The sequence below is a fragment of the Anguilla anguilla genome, chromosome 14 (genome assembly GCF_013347855.1).
Source record: "Anguilla anguilla isolate fAngAng1 chromosome 14, fAngAng1.pri, whole genome shotgun sequence".
NCBI classification, from domain to species: domain Eukaryota; kingdom Metazoa; phylum Chordata; class Actinopteri; order Anguilliformes; family Anguillidae; genus Anguilla; species Anguilla anguilla.
The window spans coordinates 41,121,997-41,148,213 of NC_049214.1; the positions used below are offsets into that span (position 1 = coordinate 41,121,997).

The 26,217-nt window shown below is 40.2% G+C and overlaps 2 protein-coding genes across 2 annotated transcripts; both read left to right on the forward strand.

The window, feature by feature from the left end:
* The first annotated feature begins 5,147 nt into the window (after positions 1 to 5,147).
* On the forward strand, positions 5,148 to 14,641 carry stc1l (stanniocalcin 1, like). The gene is made up of 4 exons (XM_035390056.1): positions 5,148 to 5,413; positions 5,996 to 6,138; positions 8,409 to 8,620; positions 11,906 to 14,641. The coding sequence occupies exons 1-4, from the start codon at positions 5,299 to 5,301 to the stop codon at positions 12,186 to 12,188; spliced, it is 753 nt and encodes a 250-aa protein (XP_035245947.1). The 5' UTR covers positions 5,148 to 5,298; the 3' UTR covers positions 12,189 to 14,641.
* Positions 14,642 to 23,183: 8,542 nt separating this feature from the next.
* LOC118213074 lies at positions 23,184 to 24,580 on the forward strand. The gene is made up of 2 exons (XM_035391723.1): positions 23,184 to 23,235; positions 23,626 to 24,580. The coding sequence occupies exons 1-2, from the start codon at positions 23,184 to 23,186 to the stop codon at positions 24,447 to 24,449; spliced, it is 876 nt and encodes a 291-aa protein (XP_035247614.1). The 3' UTR covers positions 24,450 to 24,580.
* The last annotated feature ends 1,637 nt before the right edge of the window (positions 24,581 to 26,217 follow it).

The window sequence follows — 26,217 nt, forward strand, 5'->3', positions numbered from 1 at the left end:
CCCTCCAAACAGTATTGCACAGTAGTGTGCCTGCGTGTGGTGTATGTGTGTGTGTGTGCCGGTGTGCGAGTTTGTGTGTGTATGTGTGAGTGTGTGCGCGTCTGTGTGCGTCTGTGGTGTGTGTGTGTGCACGTGCCTGCGTGCGTGCCTGTGTGGTGTATGTGTGTGTGCGTGTGCTGGTGTGATAGTTTGTGTGTATGTGTGAGTGTGTGCGCGTCTGTGGTGTGTGTGAGTGTGCACGTGCCTGCGTGCGTGCCTGTGTGTGCGTGTGGTGCATGTGTGTGCATGCGTGCGGGTGTGTGTGCGCACATGCCTGTGCGCGTGCCTGTGTGTGTGCGTGCCTGCGTGCATGTTTGTGTGTGTGTGTGGTGTGTGTGCATGCCTGCATGCTTGTTTGTGTGTGTGTGTGTGTGTGTGAGTGAGTACATGTGCATGTTTGATGACCTGTGACTAAAGCTGACCTGAATCCTGGGACCTCAGCTTTTCAGTTGTCCACAAATTTTCATTGTTTCCGGTGAATGATTGACAAATCATTGCCAATAGCAAGTGTTCATTTCTCAGAACACCAACCTATACCAAACTCAACCCTCTTAGTCTTCAGTTTTAATCAATCAATCAATAATTCACAATCAATAATTCAAACTGCACATAATTTAACACCATCAGCAAACTACCACAGAACTCACTGCAGAAAGGTGATAGCAAATTATAATACAATATCAATTGAACTAATGTACAAGTTAATGGAAATTAATTAAATGAAAAACATTTTTCAGAATTAAACAAAGCTTCATAAACAGCTATGGCTGGAATGTGGGGGCTTTGGGTCTGGTCTTTGGGGTGCGTTACAGCCCGGCTCGAAAAGCCACAACAACAAGTCCAATGCACCCAAAAACAATCCAAAAACTGATCTAAAAACACAAATCCAGGCATTTATCAATATAAATTACAAACTAAGGCACAAACTAAAAACACAGGAAAACCCACAAAGTTCAAACAAAACGATCTTCACAAAAACTACAAACACAAAACCACAAAAGAAACCTGAAAGATCCCAAATAAAGCATCTGGACACAAAAGCCCCAAAAGAAAAACTCTCCTGCCTCATACTACTGGGCTTATATTGGGCCACAGGCAGGTGGAGGCAATCAGGCAATTAGGTAATTAAGCAACTACCTCCACCTGCACTACCCAGGCAAGCAGAGGCAGGGGACGTAACAGGGTGCTTGAGGGTTTTTTTTGTTGTTGTTGTTTAATTAGTGAAAGTGAGATTTAGCAAAGCTAACAGCCAATCTCAGCCATGGCCCGCTGAGCAAGATCTGCCATAAAGCTAAACTGTACACAGTTTCTGTAAACAGGACAGTATTTTACAGTATATTGAGCAGTATAATACTGTGAAATCATTACACAGTGCATTACTGTGAATGGCAATGCATTATGGGGAATTATTTAGTGTATATGGCATGGGATACCTTACTATTGGTTGTACTGTAAAACAATTCACAGCAAATGTTTCGATCGCAAAAAACAGACCAATGAAAAAAAGCAAAAGGTTTTTGAAAAGCTGACGGGGCAGAAGGCAGAGGTCTGGCCTTGGGAAAGCTGGATTCTACCTTTGTTGGGTGTGTATTTTCTTCGTTCAGTAGGCTAAATCATTTTAAACTACCTGAATTATTTTCAGAATTTGTCTTACATTCTTTGATATATTTGCAATGCAGACCACCCAGACTGCTAATTTGCAGTATTAGCACCACATGCTTTTGCTGGCCGGAGCCCCTGGAATAATAGGTAATGTAAAAGGGGACCTGATGTACTCAGTAACGTGACTCGAGTTCATCTGGCTTTTTACCTTAGATAAAATATGGCCCTGCATTCAAATCCAAACTCGGCCTGTATTTGCCCAAAAATACAGGCCAAGTTTTTTTTTTTTTTGCACAAGGTACTTGGGACAAACTAGGTTGCGATGTCATAAACTCAAGTACCCCTTACTGCAGCCTACAGGATGGGGTGGAGTCGGATGTTGGGAGTCAGGGGGCGGGAATGTCTGGGGGGCGATGAAGGAAGAAGAGACATGGAGCCATGGAGCCCTACATCTGACTGGAGGGGCGTTCACACCGGACCCGGCGAGGACATCTGGTGATGCGCCGGACCCCAAAGTTTGCAGCTTAATGGCCAAATAGTGTAGGTGGGTTCCATTGGGTGGATGCCTCTATGGAATCAATATGTACAAGTGACTTAGCCTACTGCCAGGACCTGATTGGATAGACACTGGCCGGACCTTGGTTTGGCTCACATTTTCAAAACAGAACAATATGGCAGAGCGTTGATAAACTTTCTCTTTTTCCACATAAACTGTCCACTAAAATATATTTCTGAAAACATCTGAGGCAAGAAATAAGCAATGTAGTTGCTGAATCTTGGTTCAAATTTGATCTGCAACACCTAGTTTGAAAGTTTGATCCAAGTTTTGTGAGCCAGAGCCTTTATTTGCATGGAACGAAGATGGAGTACAAGCGCTTATGCGCTTTGCCATCATGAAAAGGAATAGTAAATATTTTTAGAATAACTGTCGTTACAGTTTAATTCCATTATATTGATCCTTGGGACTTTTCTTTTGAAAAGAATCAGAGTTATCGCAAAAGTCCTAGCTTTACACTGCATAACTTTATTCTGGATTAAATTGATATCGTTGTCTCAGAATTTTATCTGCACACCTCGGCATAATTAAATAGGGGCGCCACAATCAACGTTAATTAGCAACAGAAGCATACGGCATTTTAAAACACCAAATTTGCAAAATGAACAAACTGCCATTGTTAGCAAAAAGCAATCTACAGTCGTCCATTTTCTATGCTGCTTCTAACACAGACAAGCTGAAAAACGAAACCATGAAACTGTAGCTAGCTAGCAACCTTTCACTGCTGTGATCTCATGTCCATGCTTGGTTTCACTTCTGGATTGCTAGCAGATTACACGCTAACTATTAAGTCCGACCCATCACCGCCTCCCTGATGTTCCCACCCCCCTATCCCCTATCATCCGACCCCACCCCATCCTGCAGGCTGTGTCAGTACTGTTACTTTTAGCTAGTTACCTTATGCAGTTAGATTGCCAAAGTTGGGTAGCTTTTGCATCGAATTCTGTTCGTCTATCAAGACGTCTCACCGCAATGGGAACTGCAGTTACTGTTTATAGTTGCACCTTAGCTAGCTCTGTAATTCACCTACATTTATTTCAATAAGGGAAAATGAATTCTGTCTAGCTAACGTTATGTGTAGCCAACTTCACTAACAAAGCTAACAAAGTTACTAAAAACTTTGAAAAGGCTATGAATACCTTCATGAAAAGGTCATTCACTTTAAAAGTATATTAGCTAACTATGATTGACCTATGGCCTGCTAATATTACTTATTCCCCATGTGATTCTGTGTTTACATGCAAACTCAGTCATCCTGCTTTGTGAAACAGGGCCTAGAATAGCTAAATATCAAGCGAGGAAAACCATAACATAACTGCACCAGCAGTACGGAGTAGCTACTGTACGATGTTCCCATGCACTAAGGGGTGCACTCAGGGTAAAGATAATTATAACACTGCATAATTATTGTTACCATCTATATGGAATCATTCATGTTGCTAAAAATGCTATTTTCAGTATCTCTGACCACCTCATCTTTTCGCTTGACATTTTGCTTGTAGCGCTCGAGAGTGTGTCCTCAACGGAGGTGTGGGTGGGGTTGAGGACTAAGGTGAGTGGGGTTTACAAACACAGAGTCTACAAGGGCCACAAAATCCCACATATACCTTTAAGTATGAACAAATGTGTTTGGGAAACTGTTTATTTTAAGAGTGATCCTGAGGCATTTCAGTTCAATTCAATTCAATTTTATTTGTATAGCGCTTTTAACAAAGGAGCTTTGTCACAAAGCAGCTTTACAGAGGACCAGCCCCCAAAGAGTAAGCCTAGGGCAACAGGCAACAGCATTTAAAAAGGTTCTTTAGGGAAACCCACCACAGTTCCTCTTTCTCCATCATACTTGATCACGTTGTACCAAAGTGATGTAAAAAGGAAAGTGAGCATGTAGAAATAATGATTAAATATGAAATAATGATCAAATAACCATGTAGAATAATTTTCCATATGCTAGAGAGATAAAAGCAACATGTTTTGTGAATAGCATTTATTTTGATATTGCGCACAACTATTTATTAATTACAACATAACGTGAATGGATTCGTATGGCAAGCCCTTTTAATATTTCTAGCTTTGCTTGACTATCCATAATTACATTTTATATATCTACAAATGCATTTTGACTCGTCATAATCACAATGTGACTAATCATAATGATACTTCAAGATATCTGCAAATATATTTTGACTAGTCAAAATACCTTTTAAAATAGCTATAATGATGTCACAGACACCGCCATTCGACTTGACTAGAAGACAAGGAAAAAATATGTTGAAAAAAATATGTTGATGACGTCACGACTAAATTTTTGCCTATCACATTGGACCTTCTAAGCAGTTCTGGCTATTAACATCCATATTATCGGATAAAACAGAATTAAATTTTTTTTTAAAGAGCTGAGTTCAAAGAGCTGGGGGAAAGAGATAGGCCTATTTGCTAATTTGTCGATTTTCATAATATGTTTTCAAAAAAATAATAATGTGGTCAATATGGTACAGGCAGCAGATCTGTCCATCCTCCATATCTATGAAGACATTACTTGTCGGCCTTAATTTTGATTGAGAATTTATGAATGCTTTATTTGTGTGAGTTAAATACTCACAATTCATTATTGATTTATTATTCAAGTCTTATAGGGTAATCAAGGCGTTGTGTCATACCTAGATTGGCTAAACCTTTCCTGCCTTAGTTATTAGTCAAGGTAATTCATTAAACAGTTGCGTAAATGGAACGTGTCACTGTCGATAACCATTAAGCAGACACTTAAAAGATAATGGCTCAAGATAAGGACGAAAAAGTTCCTGAATGGCACTTAGTTGGAAAATCGATTTAAACGTCGTCACAGAATCACATTGTGTCCAGCTTGTTGTAATCTGATTGGCCAAAAACTGACGTTTTGTGAAGTCCGTCAAGTTTTCGTTGATATAAGAGTCCTATATAAACTGCAAATTGCGCTCGGACGAAGCATTGCGGAACAGCAGAAGCATAACACTGGTAAACAATCGTCACTGTAGGTCTAAACTACAAACTTTCTGAACCAGACAAGAAACCGCCTTGCGCCATTTGTTGTCACATCCAGAAACCTTGAGTATCCTTGCTTAAAAATGCTGCGAATGAGTGGGCTAATCCTCACGCTTGTGCTGGTAACTGCTGCCTACGAGCAGGATGAGAGCGAGCCCTTATCTCCAAGGACAGCGCGCTTCTCCGCCAGCAGCCCATGTAAGTACCGGATTTTCAGTATGCGTTCACTATGTTCCTTATATTCTGGTGGCTTCGTTGATGTCCCGACTCTTTTTATATCTGAAATGGCGTCTACGGTACATTGGAGACACTTGTGCACTGATGGCGACTTGGGTTTCTAATTTTTATACATTTCTTTTTGAAAACAATCATGTAAGAGCACGCGAATCTTTACGCCACAGTTCTGCTGGTCACATGAGAGGAGTCAAGCACGCGTGCGTTCATCACCTGTTTAGTAACAATAGTAAATAGAATGTGTATGTATGTGTGTATGTTATTTGTCTATGCGAAGTTTAAATGGGTGAATCTGATTTAAAAAAGAAAGTTAACGCTGGTCAAGTGAACTATGGTAGGCTACTACTCAGTAGCCAAGCCAATGGTATATGGGGCTGTACTCCAATCAGTTGTTCACTGCACCAGCTTGCTCTGAATACGAATTATGTAATGTAAGAGAAGTGTTTTTTAAAACTGAGTTATCCAAAATTCCTGTGGATTTTCCTGGTGACTTCATGTGCATGTTGGATCAGAACAACACTTGTCTCTCTGTCTGTCTCTCCACAGCTGATGTTGCACGCTGTCTGAACGGGGCCCTGCAGGTGGGCTGCAGTGCATTTGCCTGTCTTGACAACTCCACCTGCAACACCGACGGCATGCATGAAATCTGCAGGTCCTTCCTCCACAGTGCTGCCAAATTTGACACACAGGTGCCGGCATACTTTACATTTGTCAACAGCCACCATAGAGCAACACTATACTGAATACTGAGCTGATTGTACTGAGCTACACTATACTGAGCTGATTGTACTGAGCTGCACTATACTGATCCGATTGTACTGAGATACACTACGTATACTGAGCTGATTGTACTGAGCTACACCATACTGAGCCAATTGTACTGAGCTGCACTACATATACTGAGCCGATTGTACTGAGCTACACTATACTGACCTGTTTGTACAGAGCTATACCCAAGAATCAAATTGTATTTTTTAGAAGAAGAAAAGATTAGGTGCACTTGCCAACAAGAACAAAATTTAATGTTGTTCTGCCCTAAACTTCAAATTCAGACAAGACTACTTTTAAATGTGGAATCTAAATCAGTAATCTGCAGGGGTATAAGGCTTTCCTTGCCTTGGCTTATTTCATTGAAATAGTTTGTCATGTCTGAAAAATCAGGCCACCATGAATGCATTTAGGCTTAGTTCATCGACCACAAAAACATTATTCCTACACCGCAGGCCAAAAGTATTAGGCCACCTGTGGTTTTTAAAAGTAACTGTACATTGGGCAGTCTGGATAGTGTAGAAGTATAAGCACTTGCCTACCACCGCAGATCAATCCCCGGCAGCAGTACTTCCGGCTTGGTCAGACGTTCCGACAAACACAATTGGCAGTGTTCGCGGGTGGGAAGCTGGTGAGGGTATGAGCCCTGATCGTTGCCTTAGCGACTCCTACTGGTTGGTTGGGGTGCCTGTTCAGCAGGGAGGGGATCTGGGGAGATAGCGTGAACCTCCACACGCGTTACATTCTCCTAGTGGAACTCCTCGCTGTCAGGTGAAAAGAAGTGACTGGCGACTCCACATGTATCGAAGGAGGTGTGTGGTAGTCTACACCCTCCGCAGACCAGCAGAGGATAGCGCATTGACCAGGACTGTGTGATACACACGGGGAATTGGTATAACGACTAAACTGGGGAATAATTCAGTTAATGTATGCACATTTATTGAATAAAAAAACTAGTATAGTATACTATAGTACTAGTATAAACATTATTTTTACATTTTACCTACTATTACACAAAAAGATGAGTTTTACTGAAATCTCATCTACCTTAAGTTTTTTTTTTTTTTTTTAATACCCAGGTAGCCTAATACCATTCGCCTGTACAGTGCAAGTAAAATAGGTATTACAGTTGCCAGAAATATGGCAAAGAAGAACGCGTTAGGCTTAGATGTGCCGAGTCAAGTAAACGTATTGTGGCAAGGTTTTCCCAGCGAGAAATTGAAAAGAAGCTTAAGATTTCCAGGTGCAGTGCTTCCAGGAAGAAGGAGGATAACATTAGAGGCAGTGACAAATATCTTGTGGTGTCTAGCAATAGAAACCATCGTACAAATGCATCATAACTAGAGGAAGAACACAGTGCACCTAGAGAGAAACCAGTTTCCCTGACTGCAGTGCAACGGCAACTATAAACTTCTGGTCTCAATGGATGTGTATCTGCTACAAAGCCTTTTTCCAGTCTTTCTGGGGCCAGTGTTGATGGAGCTTGGCCCACTGGAGCCGTCTTCTTATCAAAGCATGTAGCAAGGGCTTTTTTAGCAGTTTTTAAAAAATACCACAGCTGGCGTAATACCATACTGTACATAGCACTACTACATATTCCACACATAACAGCACCGCATACTTCATGTACATATTTGTCATTGATATTTATGTGCTCTCATGTTTTTGTTTATTATACATGTACAGTATTACAGTACAATATTTAAAGGACTTTTCTGCTGCACTGAAAAAAGCACTTTTTTATTTTTATTTTTAAAGCAAATTAGTATAAGCCCTTTTTATGTCTTTTATGTCTATGTGTGATATGTTGTTTTTATCTGCTGCTGTAACACCCAAATTTCCCCACCTGGGGATTAATAAAGTCTATCTTATCTTATCTTAATCAGCCTTTTCCCAGTTAACCGGTGCTAGCCAGTGGCATATGGGCTTCCCCTCTGCGTCAGGTTCTGCTCCAGGTTTCTTCCTGTTACCAGCCTGGGAGATTTACTAGCCACTTTTGCCCCCGGCCTGCTCTGGGGGGTTCAGGCCCATATCTCTGTGAACCTGCTTTCTGACAACGCCCTTTGTAAAAAGCACTATACAAATAAAATTGAATTGAATATTACTAGTATTAGTTGATACCACTGGGGACTGGATGAACAGAACATGAGAATTTCTTTGCCTTATGTGTTGCATGATGCATGTCACACAGGGCAAGACTTTTGTGAAGGAGAGCCTGAAGTGCATAGCCAATGGCATCACCTCCAAAGTGTTCCTTACCATCCGCCGCTGCTCATCCTTCCAGAAGATGATCTCAGAGGTTCAGGAGGAGTGCTATAGCAAACTAGACCTCTGCTCTGTCGCCCAGAGCAACCCAGAGGCCATGGGGGAGGTGGCCCAGGTGCCCAGCCAGTTTCCCAACAGGTAAGCCCCCCACCACACACACACAAACACAGTATGACCCTTATTTCCTCATCTCTAACATAAGGCTAGGGAGGTGCAGACTGCCCAGATGGAAGCTGTCAAGGCTACCTACAGACCTGGGTCAAATATGTATTTGTTTTGGATTCAAATACTTTTTTATGCTCTATTGATCTTGCCTGGTGTAATTGAGCTTGTCAATATGGCCAGAAGGTGGGGTTTACACTTTTGGAGAGTATTTCATTGGTTCCAATACACCAAACAAGATCAGTAAAGCGTAGAAAAGTATTTGAATCCAAAACAAATTTGTATTTGACCTATGTCTGGCTACCTATAATATTGTGAACACTAATTAAATCTTTTTAAAGCTACATTTTAGTAAGGGTGGCTTGGGACAGCGGGGGGTGAAGGAATGGGAGAGGATGTGCAGAAGTAATAATCTGAAACGTCTTTGTTTAAATGCTAGAAGAATAAAAAAATATTTTTTGGAACTTGAGGCCGCTATGATTACTGGGGGCTATGGCATAGTTTGGATTACAGAGACATGGCTTGGGGAGGAGGATGGGGATAAATATAAAATAGAAGGGTACAAACTCATTAGGAAGGATAGATCCAGTAAGAGACGTGGGGGTGTAGCTCTCTATGTAAAAGAAAATCTTCCCATGCAGGAAATTCCAGAAATTGACCACCTTATGGTAGGGGTGTGTTACCGGCCTCCAGGTTCAGACAGTAGTGTGAACTCAATGCTCTTTGGAAACATAAAACAAGCTTGTCAGGAATGTGAGTACTATTATGGGTCACTTCACTTACCATGCTATTAATTGGAAATTGATGACAGGACAATAAAAAAGGGAGAAATAATTTTTATATGTTTATAAATGACCTTTTTTGGCACAGTATGTCAATCAGCCTACAAGAGGGAACTCAGTTCTGTATCTAGTGCGTAATGATCTGGTATGTAATGATCCAGACAGAATTTGTAGCATAGCACAGAATTTCGAGCCACTTGGGACTAGCGATCATTCTGCTGTTAATTCTGATGTATTTCTGCAAATTAACAAGGCCTCTACGGTCAAAATTACAATTTTTAGACAAGCCTCTTAAGTTTTTAAGAGGGTAGTGAGACCAGCTATGTTGTATGGTTTGGAGACGGTGGCACTGACCAAAAGACAGGAGGCGGAGCTGGAGGTGGCAGAGTTGAAGATGCTAAGATTTTCGTTGGGAGTGAGGAGGTTGGACAGGATTAGGAATGAGTATATTAGAGGGACAGCTCAGGTTAGACGGTTTGGAGACAAAGTGAGTGAGGTGAGATTCAGATGGTTTGGACATTGGAAATATTGGGAGAAGGATGCTGGAGATGGAGCTGCCAGGCAGAAGGAAAAGAAGAGGGCCAAAGAGGAGGTTCATGGACATGGTGAGGGAGGACATGCAGGTGGTTTATGCGACAGAGGAAGATGCAGAGGACAGGAAGAGATGGAAATGGATGATCCACTGTGGCAACCCCTAACGGGAACAGCCGAAAGAAGAAGAAGAAGAGACTAGCCAGTTTTAACAAGATGCGAGTACATTTAAGTAACATTGAAAAAGTGGGGCAGGTTCAAAAGGGTTATTCTTGAGACACAATGCAAATTTATTTCAGAAGTAAGGGAAAGTAAGTTGAAGAAGCGCTCTCCCCAATGGATGAACAAAGCCATACGGAAGACTTAGAGAAAAAAAACTGTATAAGATACATAAAAACGACAGCACTGAGAGCAATAAGGCTGAATATTGTGAATGTGTGCTAAGGTTAAAAAAGAACTACGGGAAGCTAAGAGGCTCTTTGACACAAATTGCCCAAGATGCAAAAGGTAATCCTAAACGTTTCTTTCAGTACTGTAGTAGGAAAAGGAAATTGTAGGAGGATGCAGAGAAATGAAGAAGGAGCATTGCTTTATAAGAATAAAGATATTGCTGAAGTTTTAAATAGATATATTGTTGAGAGTTTTACTAGAGAAGAGGTTACTAATAGACTGGAAGACGTATTCAGAATGTCTTAGCAGATATTGAGGTAGAGGATAAAGAAGTACTGGATAAATTGCATAAGCTTAAAACAAATAAGGCAGCAGACCCTGATGGCATGTACCCAAGGGTACTCAAAGAGTTGGGTGCTATCATCTTTAAACCACTGCCAGGTATTTTTAGACTTAGTCTTTAGAAACTGAAGAAATGCCTGAGGACTGGAAGAAAGGTAAGGTAGAACACAAAGAGTAATAGGAAGGATATTATCTGAACAGGGAACTGTGGGAAGTGGAGTCCCACAACAATTGGTGCTGGGACCACTGCTCTTCCTCATTTATATCAATGACCTTGACAGGGACGTAGAAAGTACATTAGTGAAATTTGCAGATGATACAAAACTGGGGGCCAAGCTAATAGTTTGGAATCTACAAAATCCAGAAGTGGGCAGAAACCTGGCAAATGAAAATTACTGAATCCATGCCTATGTCTTTCTTTCAGCTCGAATGTATGTATGCTTGCATGTATTTATGTGGGTATATGCATGTATTTACATTAAAATGCATTACTATTATTACTTACTCATAACAAACTTAGTACAAAAAGAAATGCCAAAAGTATTGATATCAAAATTAGGCCAAGTTACAAGAAACAATATTGGCTATTATTGCTCACAAATTAAACAGGCTGTATTCCAAAGCAATGCTATTCAATGTTTCCTAAATTATTTCAAGTAACTTGGCCAAGTGTTTTTTTCATGATACCTTTTGAAGACAATGTGGTCATTCAAAATTTGCGTCAAATCAAAATGTCAATTAACAAATAGCCTCATGGAAGAACACATTTATATTAATTTATGAAACAAGAAGACTTTGATTTCATACAAATACTTACAAGTTTACGAACAGGCATTTATACCAAGACAAGTACAATCATTCACACTACAGAAATACCGGGGGGGGGGGGGGGGGGTTAAATATTGAGGCTTATTAAATAAATGTTGAATCTTACAAACCTATCTATACCTATTTTTACTTAGCTAACAACTAAGTTTTAATTTGTGACTTACAGACAGTGCTTTGTATATGTGAGTAACTTGCCATTTTTGTTTGGTGAAAACGTTTTTCTTCAGATTAGCTATTAGCAATATTCACAAAGGGGTATGTCACTTAAAACTTGTGATGCCAAATTGTTCCCAGTACGTTGATGGAGGGAGCCCAGCAGTTGTCCATTTGGCTGGTCTTTTGAATGTGTGGTGACCGCTGGTCTGCGTCCCTTCCGGGCTCCCCACAGGTACTACAGCACCCTGCTGCAGAGTCTTCTGACGTGTGATGAGGACACCGTGGAGCAGGTGAGGGTCGGGTTGGTGTCCCGCCTGGAGCCAGAGATGGGGGTGCTCTTCCAGCTCCTCCAGACCAAGGCCTGCCCCCCGAGCGCGGCCGGTGGCACTGGCCCAGTGGGGGCAGGAGGCAGCTGGCGCTGGCCCATGGGGCCCCCCATGTTCAAGATCCAGCCCAACCTGCGCTCCCGGGACCCCACCCACCTCTTTGCTAAGAAACGCTCGACCAGCTCCTAATTACCACCCACCAAGGCTAGCACTCATGGATTGTCCTTAACCCCCTCCCCTAAAAAAGAGTAGAGAACAAATTGTGCTATTTCCTCTTATGTACACAGGCGGTAATAAGCTTCCAACTAGGGTTTTAAAACAAACAAACCTTCAGTAAACACATGTGGTCTACTAGACGACAGTATTTGATGGTGGACCTGTATTTGAATGTACTAGTTGTACTGGACACTCAGCTGGTAATGTGAAGCTTTGTGTTTCTTCATGTGGTACAGAATATTCATTCTTTTTTTATGCATTGCCTTGTATATCATCAAGTTTTGTAAGAAAATATCAGGCTGCATGGGTTTATTTTGTTGAAGGTACATTATATTATAAGTAATATTTTGAGTTTAAAAATATTGTCCTTGTACAAATCAAGGATTTTACAGAGCATAGCCAATCACATCTTTTCGTCTTTTTCCCAAACCTCAAAGCAGATATTAAACAACATGCTCTTTGGAAATGAGGATAATCAGGATCCTGTGTTCTGATATGCAACCATAATGAGACCTAACAGGACTATTCTGTAGTCTTGTTAATATTTTATTGATATTTAATTTCCTAAATAATATATATTTTTTCATTTAATTGTTTTTATTTGGTTGAGTTGCCATGGTTACTATTGTAAAGTACCAGGAGTTGAATGCGCAGTTCTGTTTCGGGCCCCGGTGGTGAATCTTGAAGCCCAGTCAGAGGCAGTTGAGCCATTATGAACAGGACATGTGCTTCGATCCCATGCTGGTCATGAGGGTCATTACAGCTTTTCTAGTTGGGCACAATTATCTGCCGGTATTTTTCCAGGGCCTTATATTAGACAGCTCAGCAACTCGGCAAGGTTTGGAACCCTTGTAAGACAGAAAGGTCACAACATGTCAATAGTGTTACTTACTCATGTGTGCCATAACACAGAATGATTTAGCTCTATACATTTTGTTAAAAGTACAAACACTTTTTGGTGGTTTGCTGTGCAAATACTACTAATAACAGGTCATAATAGCGAGAAGAGACTCTTCTACACCCAGTCTGATTGGCTAAGGAAACACTGTGCAGATTTTTTAAGATTTTGATAGGGTGCTTCATACTGTTGCCTGTTATGCTGATTTTAAGGCCTTAGCCAAACTCAGAAGATGATTCTTTGTTTGCTTTCGAGCAAAAGTTAAGGCCTAAAGCACCTTGAAGTCAGATTCCAGAATTAACCTCAATGATTTGCTTCAAAGGACTATTGCATGTCTTTGGGGGCAAATCATTGGTTAGATCAATAACGTCACACATTAAGAAAATAAGAAAGAAAAAAGTATATCTGCATGTCCAGTGTAAAGGATGTATCAGTACATTTATCATTAATGTACACTTAGTCTATTTTCTCTGCACTGTTCCAGCTGCTGTTAAGGTGGCCGTTTAGAAGTGACATCAAAGTCTGTCCACTTGAAATGTGAGCCAAAACCCCTTTGATAAGCTGCAGCATGTTCCTGTCATATTTGGTTCAAAGCCCTTGTTCCTGACCTTGCAGCCAATGTTAAACAGAACTTATGTAACATTCCAGAAGGCATCCTTTTGTAACTGTTTCTCCATGTAAATGTGAATGAAAGTCTTATTTTTATTAGAAATTATTTGTGCAAAAATGACCACATCTGTGCACATTGTGGCAATCATTTCGGTAGTTTCATGTCTTTTGTGCATGGCACTCTGCCACCTGCTGGTGATAATCATGTAACTAAGTTTTATTTTCTGACACACTTAATGAGCTGGCACACTTAGTCCATTTTTGACAATCAGATATTTGAATCAATATGAGGATGTACCTTATGAACCTTATGTCTGCCAGTTCTGCTCACCTGAAATGCAAGAGTGAAATGCATATAGTCTCTGCATATGGAAATGCATATAGACTCTTTCAGATTTTTTTCAAAATGGGAAGAATATTCATATGGAATAATGTTTGTAAGTTTCACGATAATTTAAACATCTGCATGTCTTGCTGAAGGAGAGGGAGTTCAACCCAATTGCTAGGAGAGCAATTTCACAATTGAATTGGTTTGGGCTTTAATGATTTTACACATCTCAGGTGAATCCTTTCCAAGCTTAGAACACCTTCCCTTCTTGTTCTGATCAGTTCCCCTCTCACAATTAAATCAGAATTTTTCTACACACACTATAATCTATATACTTTTCATATTTACCAATTGGTGACAAAAACCGAAAGTTACTACCAATCATCTGTGAAATCTTATGCATGTGCAAATGAATTCTGATTGAACCTGATTGATTGACTAATTAGCTCTTCAGTACAGGTTTTATTCAATTTTCTCTATGTACTACTGAAATACGGCTGTGTATGTATAATAATTAAGCACTATTTTTTCATCTGTATGTTGTCCTTTGGCTGTAAACAAATAAAGTACGATCATATCTGGTATATGGTATTACGTTGGTCATCGAGTGTAATCATTATGAAGCTTATGTTTTTTCTCTCTGCTGTCCTGTCCAATTGAAATCCCTTTTGCCTCCAGCCTTTTGGTACAAATGCAGAGCATTGAACATCAAGCTTCAGTCATCTCATTAGCTGACTGTGGCATGGGTTTAAGCTGGCCTGGGACACTCATGTCCCTTCTACACCCCCCAGTGACACACCAGCGTGAGATAAGGCTCTCCTCCAACAGGGGCTAGCTCCTTCCTGTAGTACTGCAGGGTAGGTCTTTCAGGTAAACCAGCTCACATTCAGGTAGGCATCGCCGAATTCAGGTAAGCCAGCCCGCATTCAGGTAGGCCTAGGCACATTCAGGTAGGCCCGGGTACATTCAGGTAGGCCCGGGCACATTCAGGTAGGCATCGCCGCATTCAGGTAGGCCTGCCTGCATTCAGGTAGGCATCGCGCCTTCAGCTAAGTCAGCCCACATTCAGGTAGGCCTGGGCACAATCAGGTAAGCCTACGAATGGAAAAGTGCTAGCATCTCAACTTCCAGGGTACTGAACAAATTTTAAACTAATCTGTTCTTAATGCCAGTTTAAAATGTTTAGTCTTTGGCCATCCTTAAAATAAATGCCCCCTCAATAAAAATAAGTCTAAATTTTGACATCCATACCTATTACAAGTTGCAATTAGCATATTAGCACATGTTAGAAACGTACCTAAAGTGTGATTTAATATAATATCAAACAATACCTAAATGTTATCTAGGACAAATAAATATTTTTTTTAATCATTTAATTTGAATCCAAGTAGTTTTTTTCTGAAATCTTAAAATGTGGAAATATGAAAAAAAAAAAAAAAGTTCTTAAATGATATTTTTTCCCCATTTTGATGAAGTAAACCACTAGGGGGTCCCCTAATCCCAGTTTTGGAACTCGACTTCAGGTGTATGCAGGTGTGTTTTTCTGTGTCTGTCAGGTCTCCTGACTTATTACAAATGTAACCCTTCCCACTAACATCATAACTAACATCAGAGGCCATTTGAAGAACAGAATAAATCCAGAAGGACCCAAAATCTCTGGGTCTTACTAGAGGGCTCAGGTCTCATTTCACTGGCCAGGGTTATGAAGCATGCTTTATTAAATGTGATCTATAAACCCATGTTGGCAATGTGAATTTAGCCATAAAATTTAATACCAAACTTTATAAATTTCTTTCACAATAAAGTAAGCCAGTGTGAAGTCCTACCACTAGTTGAAAGTGTCTACACTAGCAATAATTTGAATGTCACCAATCCAGAATACCACAGGCAAACCAATCAATCAATCAGACTTTATTTGTATAGCACTTTTCATAGAAGTTAAATGTAACACAAAGTGCTTAACACAATACAATAACACCCCCCCCCCCCCCGATTCCATACTCAACGCAATGATTTTGTAAATTAATAAAACACTCAATAATAACAGCATTCAATAAAACAGGAACTGAGGAAACACTGTCATAAAAAACAGATAAATGCATAAAACTCAGTTAAAAGCCAGACTAACCAATAAATAAATAAATAAATAAAATTAAAAAATTAAAAAAACAAATACTTGAAAATTTAACATTATAAAGGTACACCAGTATCAATATGATGAACCAGTTGATGAACAATTCATAACTTCTTCCTTAATATTTATTGTGTTTGGGGATGTCCTGATCCAATCTGTGGATCGCTATTGTCTCCCAATAGTATCATATTGTAGGGATCTCAGAACCAGACAGACCCATTGGACCTTTTCTGAGAAGCCATAATCAGGAGAAGAGCACTGAATCTAACACACGGGCAAGACTGGCCACAAGCTGCCCTTGGGAGTTCTATTTATATGGCCTGAGGCCATTATGAAAACATGAACTGTATTTACAACACCAATAGCAGTCCAGCTAGACAGTCCAAATACTAACTAGACTGAGCAGGCACACGGAAGTGAAAATAACCACGGTGGCCAGTGTGTAGCATGTCTGCTTCAACACAGTCCCCACTCTGGCAGTGTCCCACAGCCAAGCAGGAGGGAGGCCAGGCCACGTGCCTTCCTGGAGGAGCGGAGACTGCTGACTGCCGCCGCGGAGTGGTGTTGAGGTTGGCAAAGGGTGACTCCCAGTCATTCAGTATTCAGAGTGCTGAGCCGCTAACAGGGTAACCGAAATTGAGCCCCTAAATAGTGATTTTGTTTGTGTGTGTAATGGATTAATATATGTAATCACATAAGCAACACATTTTCAACGTACAAAACTGTCAAGTTACTCACACATACAAAACACTCTATAACTAATTCATTCAAACTGGCTAAATCTAGGCCTGCCATTAAAAGTATTGATGTCAAAATGATGCCAAGTTACTGTACTACAAACTATACCTTGCCTCACCGAAATTAAAGAAGCTGTATTCCAAAGCAATGCTACTCAATGTTTTCAAAATTGTTTCAAGCCACTTGGGCCTGTGTTTTTCATCTTACCACCTTACAGTTCTGTCCTGTTCTTACCATTCTGTCCTGCTTACCATTCTATTATTTTGTCAAGATGCACTTTCAGTGCATATAGTTTATAAGGCATTTTGATAGGCTTAGCAGATCGCTGTTTTGCTTAGCTAGACGGGAGAATAGCAGCAGACACCAATCAGCCAGAACATTAAAACCACTTGCATTTTTCTCCTTTTTTCTAATTTAATATTTTATTTTCTCTGTTTGTAATCAAACAATTCACACGTGGTCAAAGCGGAGACTCAGAGCTTTTATTAAAGGATATTCTTATACATTTTGGTTTCACATGTAGTAATTACAGCAGCCGATTTCAGCGTTTTAGACAAATTAACATAATGGCAAATAAAAGAGTCATGTTTTACATTTGGTTGCATATCCTTTGCATGCCATGATTTCCTGATGTCTGTGACCTATCAACATCATCAGAGTCTGGATATCTTATTGTCAGGTTGTCCTACAAGCGATACAAAAACTCTTGAGTCGGCTAAATGGCTTTAAGTCATCAAGGGTCCAACGTATCAAATGAGCCTCAAACCTTAAACCTGCCGCCCGATATGCAGTAGATATGGATGGATCACTTCAAGCGTTGTTTCTCCTGAACAATTGTCCTACTGAACCCAATGGGCAAATTATTCAGGAGAAACAACTCTTGAAGTGACCCATGCATATCTGCTGCATATCTGACAACAGCATGATGGTTTGAGGCTCATTTGATACCTTGGACCTTTACGACTTAAAGCCATTTACCCAACAAATGTGTTATATACTGTATCAGCATAATTTACAGCTGAATCTAGTCCCACCCCCCAATTCCCATAGAGATCCGTTCAAATGCAAAGAGTTTTAGTACCGCTTGTAGGAAAACCTGAATATAAGATATCCAGACTCTGACGATGTTGATAGGTCACAGACATCAGGAAGTCATAGCATGCAAATGATATGCAACCAAATACTAAACATGACTACTTTCATTTATATACAGTGCACATCATAAATGGAAATCCAGGAAATTCAGCTATATCTCTTTACAAATAAAAATATTTGGGGTTCCTATATGATGTAGTGTTTCAGCAACACTGGTTTACCAGATACCAATGGAACATATCAAGGACCCAAAGGTGCTCAATTGAATTTTGAAGTTGCTCAGCACTCCCCATCAAACATCAAGGCACTCAATGTTGGCTAATTCACTGATTTTACAGTTATTGATGACATATCTTTCTATGTTGCGGTTAAGTATATGTTTCATACATGTCAATTTTGTTTTCTTTTTTGTGATGGTCATAATTTAGAAGCAGAAAAAAATTTTGCTCAGAGGGAGTGTACTCATTTGCAACATGGCTTTTTGTAACTGTTGTGAATGTCAAGCGTTGCGAGATAATGCAAAAGTATTGCAAGAGAACGCAAAGGTAGCTCCAAAAAAAAAAATCCCCACCATTATTCTCCATATTTTTTTCTTCCAATCCAGTTTTTTTTTTAAATTCCAGTCCAGGTTTTGTTTTCTTCCAGTCCAGTTTTTTTATTCATTCCAGTCCAGGTTTTTTTCTTCCAGTCCAGTTTTTTTTTTCAATTCCAGTCCAGGTTTTGTTTTCTTCCAGTCCAGTTTTTAAAAAAATTCCAGTCCAGGTTTTGTTTTCTTCCAGTCCAGTTTATTTTTTAAATTCCAGTCCAGGTTTCATTTTCTTCCAATCCAGTTTTTTTGTGTTCCAGTCCAGGTTTTAAAATTTTTTTTTTTTTTTTTTTTTTTTTTAAAGCGCTCAACAAGTTATTTCACACTAAAGGGACACCCCGGCCATTAAACAGTTCTAAAATCAATGCGATACAAAATCCAGCATTCTAAAGAAGTTTAAGCAGCAACATTATTCTTTCGCTTTTGAATTGTTGTTACATACTCTCCCCCTTTCAATGTCCAATTTCACAACTGATGGCAAAGTTGAAACACATTTCTAGTTACTGTTGTTGCTAGCTTTATTTTACGCATTCAGCAAATGGAATCGTCCCTTATTTGGACAATAGAATTGGCGTTGCGCATTTAACTCATGGCTATGGGACGCATTTTCATCCGTATTTTTGTGAACGATTGGTTTCATCGTAACCGCTGTTCTGAATACAATTCAATAGTTAGCTAGCTGGCAAGCCGAGATAACAAGCATGCCGTGAGACCATTCTGACCTAAAACCAAGAATTTCAATATTGGCTACGTGACAAGTGACGGCGACCCTATCATTAAGCTAGCTGCATTCAAAATCCGTTTTAGAAAGACGCTATGTCTACACTGCGCGAACACATCATTTAAAAAGCGAGACAGTGTTAGGCAGATGAATTTGAGTGACATATGGTTTACATGTGGTAGTTTTATTAAATAATGTTGTTGTGTTGCAGAATCAGGAGGCTTTAGAGGCAAGCACGGAGTATCAGAATTAGCTTTAGGCTACTCGAGAGCAGGACTGTATGCATCTTAACCCAATCCCTCCTCGTCAACACGCTTTCACCCACGTCACATCCTTAGGGTAGTTTTCCAACTACTCTCGGGAAAGTAATACAATGCCTGTAACATCTAGTATTGAACACAACAAATGTAATGACAAAAAACGTATGGTAGCTTTATACATGGTATAAACTAATTGCATGGTATGAAACGAGAAGGAACTATTTTTTCTTGATAAAATCATTGTTTTCATAGAACTAACGACCAGAGGATTTTGCTTAACAACGGTGCAAATAGAACTACGAACCAGAGTTTTGCTTGACAACGGTAAAATAATATGCCCAAACGCCCGCAGAAGAATATTTCACTTTCAGATGATTAAATCTATAAAAATCAATAAATATAAAAGTAAACATATATATAGTCGTTGTTGGTACACTGTAGGAAATTGATGTAAAATTACAGGGAAATTCTAACGTGCTGTTTTATTGATATAGGCCTACAGCACATTGCTGGAGACAGAACAGCATTGTGGGCGTTTTGCTCTTAACTGCATAACACCGTTTGAATTAGCAGTAATTAACTGGAAATGGCAAAGGATATTGGGAAGCCATTGGTTAGTAGTGGTGGGAGATAATTTGCTAACAAAGCAATGCAAAGTTTAGAGTGTCACACCTAATAGGCTACACGAATTTAAAAGTAACTATATTACAATTTGTTCGTTTTTGATTTCCAACAGAATACGTACACTTTGTTGTACGTCGCTCTGGATAAGAGCGTCTGCCAAGTGCCTGTAATGTAATGTAATGTAATGTAATGTATTTCACATAAATCTTCTTTTCCAAGGCAACCCTGTATTTCGAGTATTTTTTGTTGCAGCTGGCTAGAGGGTCGCCGGATCGCGCAGGTAGGCTACGTGCGTTTCAAATTCATTAAACTAGTCAGTATCATAACGGCCAAACATTCGCCAGCGATAGCTTAGTATGAAAGCATGTTTCCATGTCAGTATTGTGGTCACCAATGCTTAACGAAGTATGCGTTTGTTAGGCATATGAAAGTAGGCTACATGCGAGTCTTCCAAACGCGTCGTTTAAATGCGCCTTTTTTGACTGCACCCGTTCGTTCAGAAACATAACGCAGTTGGAATGTCATGTATGTCGAGAGCATCAAGATAAGAGGAGAGCACAGGTAACTGCAATCGAGTTTGATCTTGTCATGTAGAATTTTGCAATGTTAGATGCAATGATTTATCCAGTTTAAACTCTCATATCGGAGAGGGCAGGGCCGTTTCTTGTCCATTTCGTCAGTGTGGGAGAACGTTTTCAGTCGTCTCTTCCTTTACTTCTCATTTTATAAAGAGTACACAAGTCTTGTACAGCATCCAGTCTTTTGGGCCATGTAACAGTAGGAACAGAGACCAGACTAACGGCAACCAATGAACAAGTTGAGCAAAGGTGCTGCCAGAGAGAGCAGATGAATCCCTTTTCTTGAACAATTTGGCTTTCTTTTATTTAAAGTTGCAGGCAAAACTTTTATTGCCAGCATCAGTCATACAGTCAATTATTGAGGATTTTCAAGCAGTGCATGATATCAGTCAGTCTCATTTACTTCATAAGTTGGACGAAAAGCTGGTATCACTGGACATCTCTGATAGTGAGAGAAATAATGTCATAGAGGTTCTTAAATCCGAGGATTTGTGTCGGGCATGCAACACTTGTACCTTGAAAACTGATCAAAGACAAAAAACAGTTTTGAAAAATCAGTTTATCTCGGAAAGAATGATTCAGGGAAGGAATGTTTTGCTCAATACATTCCGTTAAAAGATACACTTCGATCACTCTTTCAGTGTCAGTCGGTCAAGCAGCAAACACATAGCGACAAGCAAGAGATACAGTCTTTGTCTAGATCAAGAGATGTCTTGGAAGACATCTGGGATGGTAGCAATGTGGCAGCAAATGTACTGTTTAAGAAGTACGAGGAATCTCTTGCTCTGGTACTGTACCAGGATGCTTTTGAAGTGGTAAATCCGCTAGGCTCTGGCAAGAAAAAACATAAAGTGCTAGCAGTCTACTTTACTATTGCAGATATACCACCACACAACAGATCCAGTGTGAATCAGATACAGCTGGTTATGCTTTGCCGTGAACAGGATTATAAATATTTTGGTCCGGATGCTATCTTTGGGTCACTTGTTTCAGACTTAAAGGACCTTGAGGAAAAAGGTATAGTCTTACCTGATGGACATGTGTACCGAGGAACATTGTGTGCCATAGCTGGAGATAATCTGGGATTACACAGTATTGGTGGCTTTAGTGAAAACTTCAGCAAAAGCACCCATTTCTGCAGATTATGTACTGTTGACCGTGCTCAATTTTTGTCATCTCCCTTCACAACAGGTGAAAAGAGAACAATTGCATCATACAAAGACAGCGTGCAGCACAGCATGCAGCATAACATAAGTACATCAAAACTGTCACTGGGAATTAAATTTGATTCCAAATTTATCAAATTAACCCACTTCCATGCGTGCCAACCTGGTCTCCCTCCTTGTCTGGGCCATGACTTATTTGAGGGTATCGTCGCATATGACTTCGCTCTATACCTAAGTCATTTTGTCACAAATCAGAAATTCTTCACATGTATTGAATGGACGGCTTAATCACTTCAGGTACCTTGGCAATGACGCCAGCAATAAGCCATGTGAAATGAATCCAGGAAGTGAGAAATTGAGTGGACATGCTGTCCAGAATTGGTGTTTCCTTAGACTTCTGCCTCTCTTGATTGGGGACAAAATTTTAAATCCAGTTGAAAATGAAGTTTGGCAACTTGTGTTGCAGCTAAGGCAAATAGTTGAATTGTGAGTTGAGTTGTTTGTGCTCCTGCCATTGCAACTAGCCGGGTGGCCTACTTGAAAGTCCTTATTGAGGAGTATTTGCCGAGTCGACAGGATTGTTTTCCTAATCACCCACTTAAGCCGAAACATCATTATATAGCCTATGTCACTATCCTGAACTGATACTTTGCTTTGGGCCTCTTATTCACTTATGGACCCTTAGGTTTGAGAGTAAACACACATATTTTAAACAGTGTGCTCGAAAATTACACAACTTCAAGAATTTGTGTTCCACATTAGCAGAGAGGCATCAACTTTTACAAGCATTTCTCTGTGCTGGTAATGTGTTTCCACCTTGTGTCATTTTTGATAGAGGTACAGATTTCTTTTCCAAATGATTACAATGACAAGATAAAACAATCTGTTGATCATTTAGGCCTCCAGCTACTTAACTCTGTGGCTGTACACAATGTCACCGTTAAAGGCACAAGCTACAAAAAAGGCATGTGTGTTGTCTTGGAGAAGAATGATGAGGGACTAGTCTTTGGCAAGATAGAACTGATTCTTGTTTGCAACAGTTGTGTTTACTTTGTCACAGAGAAATGCCAGTCTGATTTCCTTTTTGATCAGGGGATTTACTGCCTAAAGATGGGCTCAGAGAACCACATTTCTGCCTAGAACATGCAAACCTGCTTGACTATTACCCTTTGCCTGTGTACAACATGTTTGGTCTGTCTCTAATAGCCCTTCACCACTCCTTTCCTTCAGAATGTCTGACATAAGTGAGAGCATCAAGGACGCAGTCATTTCTGTCCTGCCAAGTGTGCCAGAAGAGACGCTCTGTTGGTTGAAAAGATCTTACACCAGGGAGTGGAAAGCAAAGATGACTTGCAGTACATAAGAGAGCAGGACATTGCAGAGTTTATTCGACCAATCCAGTGCAGAAAACTTTTAAATGCATGGAAATTAGCAGGTACTGTACATTTACTACTTCACTACCAAATTAAAGAGTGTATTAAAATGCTTATTGTTTTATTTAATTAATTATGCCATCATTTTAATCAATATTCATAATGATAGATTTTTGTTTTCATTGCCAGATGCCATAAGTTGTGCTACACCCCTACTCCAGTCTCCAGAAGGCAGTTCATCACTGTCAAGCTCCTCGAGATCCAGTAGCCCTTCACCATCACATTCCACACGGCCACCAGTAAAGCAAAACTGGCCAGAAACTTTCCAGATACCCTGGGAAAAAATGCCACCAAGTATTCGTACTGCCACTGAAAGTGGGAAAAGGCCCTCACCAGCAGATAGAAGGCAAATGGTTTGGGTCTTGGTGGACGAAATGAAGAAGTATGAGGCCAACCCTTCATGGTCGCAGTGCCTCATAATTTCTGTCAAGATTGTCAACGAATTTCCACAGTCCTTCGCTGACATGATAGAAGGGAAATTTATAGGGGGAGGATATGCATCTCTCCTGAGTCAAATAAAAATTCATGTTGAGCATTTAAATAGAAATAACACTTTGGCACGGCGCAGGTCTGTCACCACAGGGGCAAAGCAAAACACAGGCCCTGCAGATAGCTATAGCTGCACACGGTGGCAGCCAGACCTTCCACCTGAAGAAACAGAAAGCACACTGGAAGAGAAAAAGAAGATACTTTTGGAGTTCTTCTCTCGTGAGGGCTTGTCTGGGATTGAAAGAGGAGAAGTACAGAATCTCATGGAGGCAACGTACTACTTACAGCGCAAGATGATAAACACAACACCGGCGCACACACTTGAATATCTGAAATCTCAGTGGCCATACCTGTTTGTCCCTAGGAGTATGTGTAGACATTTTGAGATGTTAACAGACATCAACATTTTGAGAAAACTGGAAGCATCTCTTGAAGGAAATGGAGAAGGAAATATCATGGAGTTCCTCAAGAAAAACCCTACCAATAGTGAAGTCAAGGCTGTTCTGACCCGAAGCAATACCAGTGTGGCAGCTCCATATGTTCTGCTGGTGCTGATGGCTCACTTCAAAGAGTAGAGTGATGCACTGATACTGGAAATAGATGTAAGTATAAAGCCATTTCATTGCTCTCTCTGATTTCCTGTAAACAAATTAAAGAAGTAAATATACAGTGCAGTCTGTATGTGTTTGGACAGGGACACATTTCTTTGTTGTTTTCATTCTGTTCTCCAGTAAACAAACAGTTGACATAAAACAGTCACAATGTGGTTAAAGTGCAGACTGCGATATTTTGATTGGCTGGTGTTGGTGAAGGATTGGCTGGTGTACATGAAATGACCAATGGGTACACATATTCTTTGTGGGCTAGGAGCATTTCTGGCAGGAAAAAGAAGAAGGAGAAAACGTAAAATCCCCTTAGTTTGGGGCTTTATTGTGTGGACATGGGAAGTTGTTAATTAATTCTGTCTGTTGAAATGGAGTCAGGATGAACCGAAATTAATGTTTTTAAGGGCTGAGAGTTTGTGGCTGTTGCAGTTATTTCTGTGGGGAACCCTGAAAAGTGCCAAACTCTCGGTGCTATATAGGTATGAGGCATGCCGCCCTGCCAAGGCGTAACTTGGCGGGATGGCATACCTTCCATCCCAATGGAGGGGGGTGTCAAACATAGACTATACTGTGGTTTAGGGTTTCATTGGGCACTGCTGCCCTGAGAGATCTTCCAGGCTAAGGCAAATTAGCATTTTTTAAAGGTTTTTCCTGAGGAACTACTTGTTCTTCACACAACCACCACCAGATGGGAAATGAGAGCACTCAAAACCATATCTGACAGTTAATACTTAGATCGCAGGACTCACAAACGAACTAGAACAGTGGCTTGAGATCAAATTATCACTACTCTTATTTTAATGGGAAAGGAGAGGAAAATACATTTTAGTGACAAGATGTAAATAGGGACATCAGGGTTTCCGCCAGTGTTTGCAAGCCTGGCGGCCCGCCGGGGCTAGGTTGACCCCCCGCCGGGCCTAAGCATCGGGGAATTAAAAAAAAAAAAAAAAATTTAATGTATTTTTCAGAAGATTTTAAAACTACAGTTACAGTGGGGCGGCTCGGTTGAAAAGCTCACCAGCGACATCTGTTGGTTAAAACGTGAACGCACTGTAGGAAAGCAGGTCTGAGATCAGTGTTCTTTACCCTCATTGTGCGTAGAGTGACGTTCAACACTTGACGCTTCCAACTAACACAAGCTAACGTTACCTAGCAAGCCACAATTTTTTATTTAGTTGGCTAACTAACCTCGTTACAAACTGCATTATCACTTCATCTCATCGGTAAGTACATTCTTTTTATATTAACTTAAGCAGTGTGTAGGTAACGTTAAAATAGTAGCATGAATGTAACGTTCGATATATTGTAACATTACATGACTTATTAATCGCCATCGAAATAACAACTTCACTTGTTTATTAATAACGTTAGCTTGATGACATTGATGTGCACAACAACGTTGTCATAAATTTTTTCCCGACCGTGAAAACTGCCTGACTTGTTTACATTTTGGACAGATGTGGCTACAGAGTAAATCCATTGTTGTTTCCATCGCAGCACTTTCAACACAAGTAATATCGGAAAAATTTCTTCTTATGGTGAAGAGTGCCTGATCGGCAACCGTATTAAATGTGTTAACACAAAATTAGCCTATATCCAGAAATACCATCTTTGGGGAAAAAAACGCTACAGTTAAGGATCAGGCACTCTTCACGTTAAGAAGAAATTTCAGGATTTTGTCTATATTGCTTTTGTCTAAAGTGCTGCGACGGAAACAACGATAGATTTACTGAGGAGC

Bases quoted from the DNA above. Each gene is read 5' to 3' on its own strand.
- stc1l (XM_035390056.1), top strand. From the start codon at position 5,299: ATGCTGCGAATGAGTGGGCTAATCCTCACGCTTGTGCTGGTAACTGCT. The intron at 6,139-8,408 runs GTGCCGGCATAC...CATGTCACACAG, and splicing joins CTGCCAAATTTGACACACAG to GGCAAGACTTTTGTGAAGGA. The intron at 8,621-11,905 runs GTAAGCCCCCCA...GGCTCCCCACAG, and splicing joins CCCAGCCAGTTTCCCAACAG to GTACTACAGCACCCTGCTGC.
- LOC118213074 (XM_035391723.1), top strand. From the start codon at position 23,184: ATGTCTGACATAAGTGAGAGCATCAAGGACGCAGTCATTTCTGTCCTG. The intron at 23,236-23,625 runs GTGTGCCAGAAG...CACGGCCACCAG, and splicing joins AGTCATTTCTGTCCTGCCAA to TAAAGCAAAACTGGCCAGAA.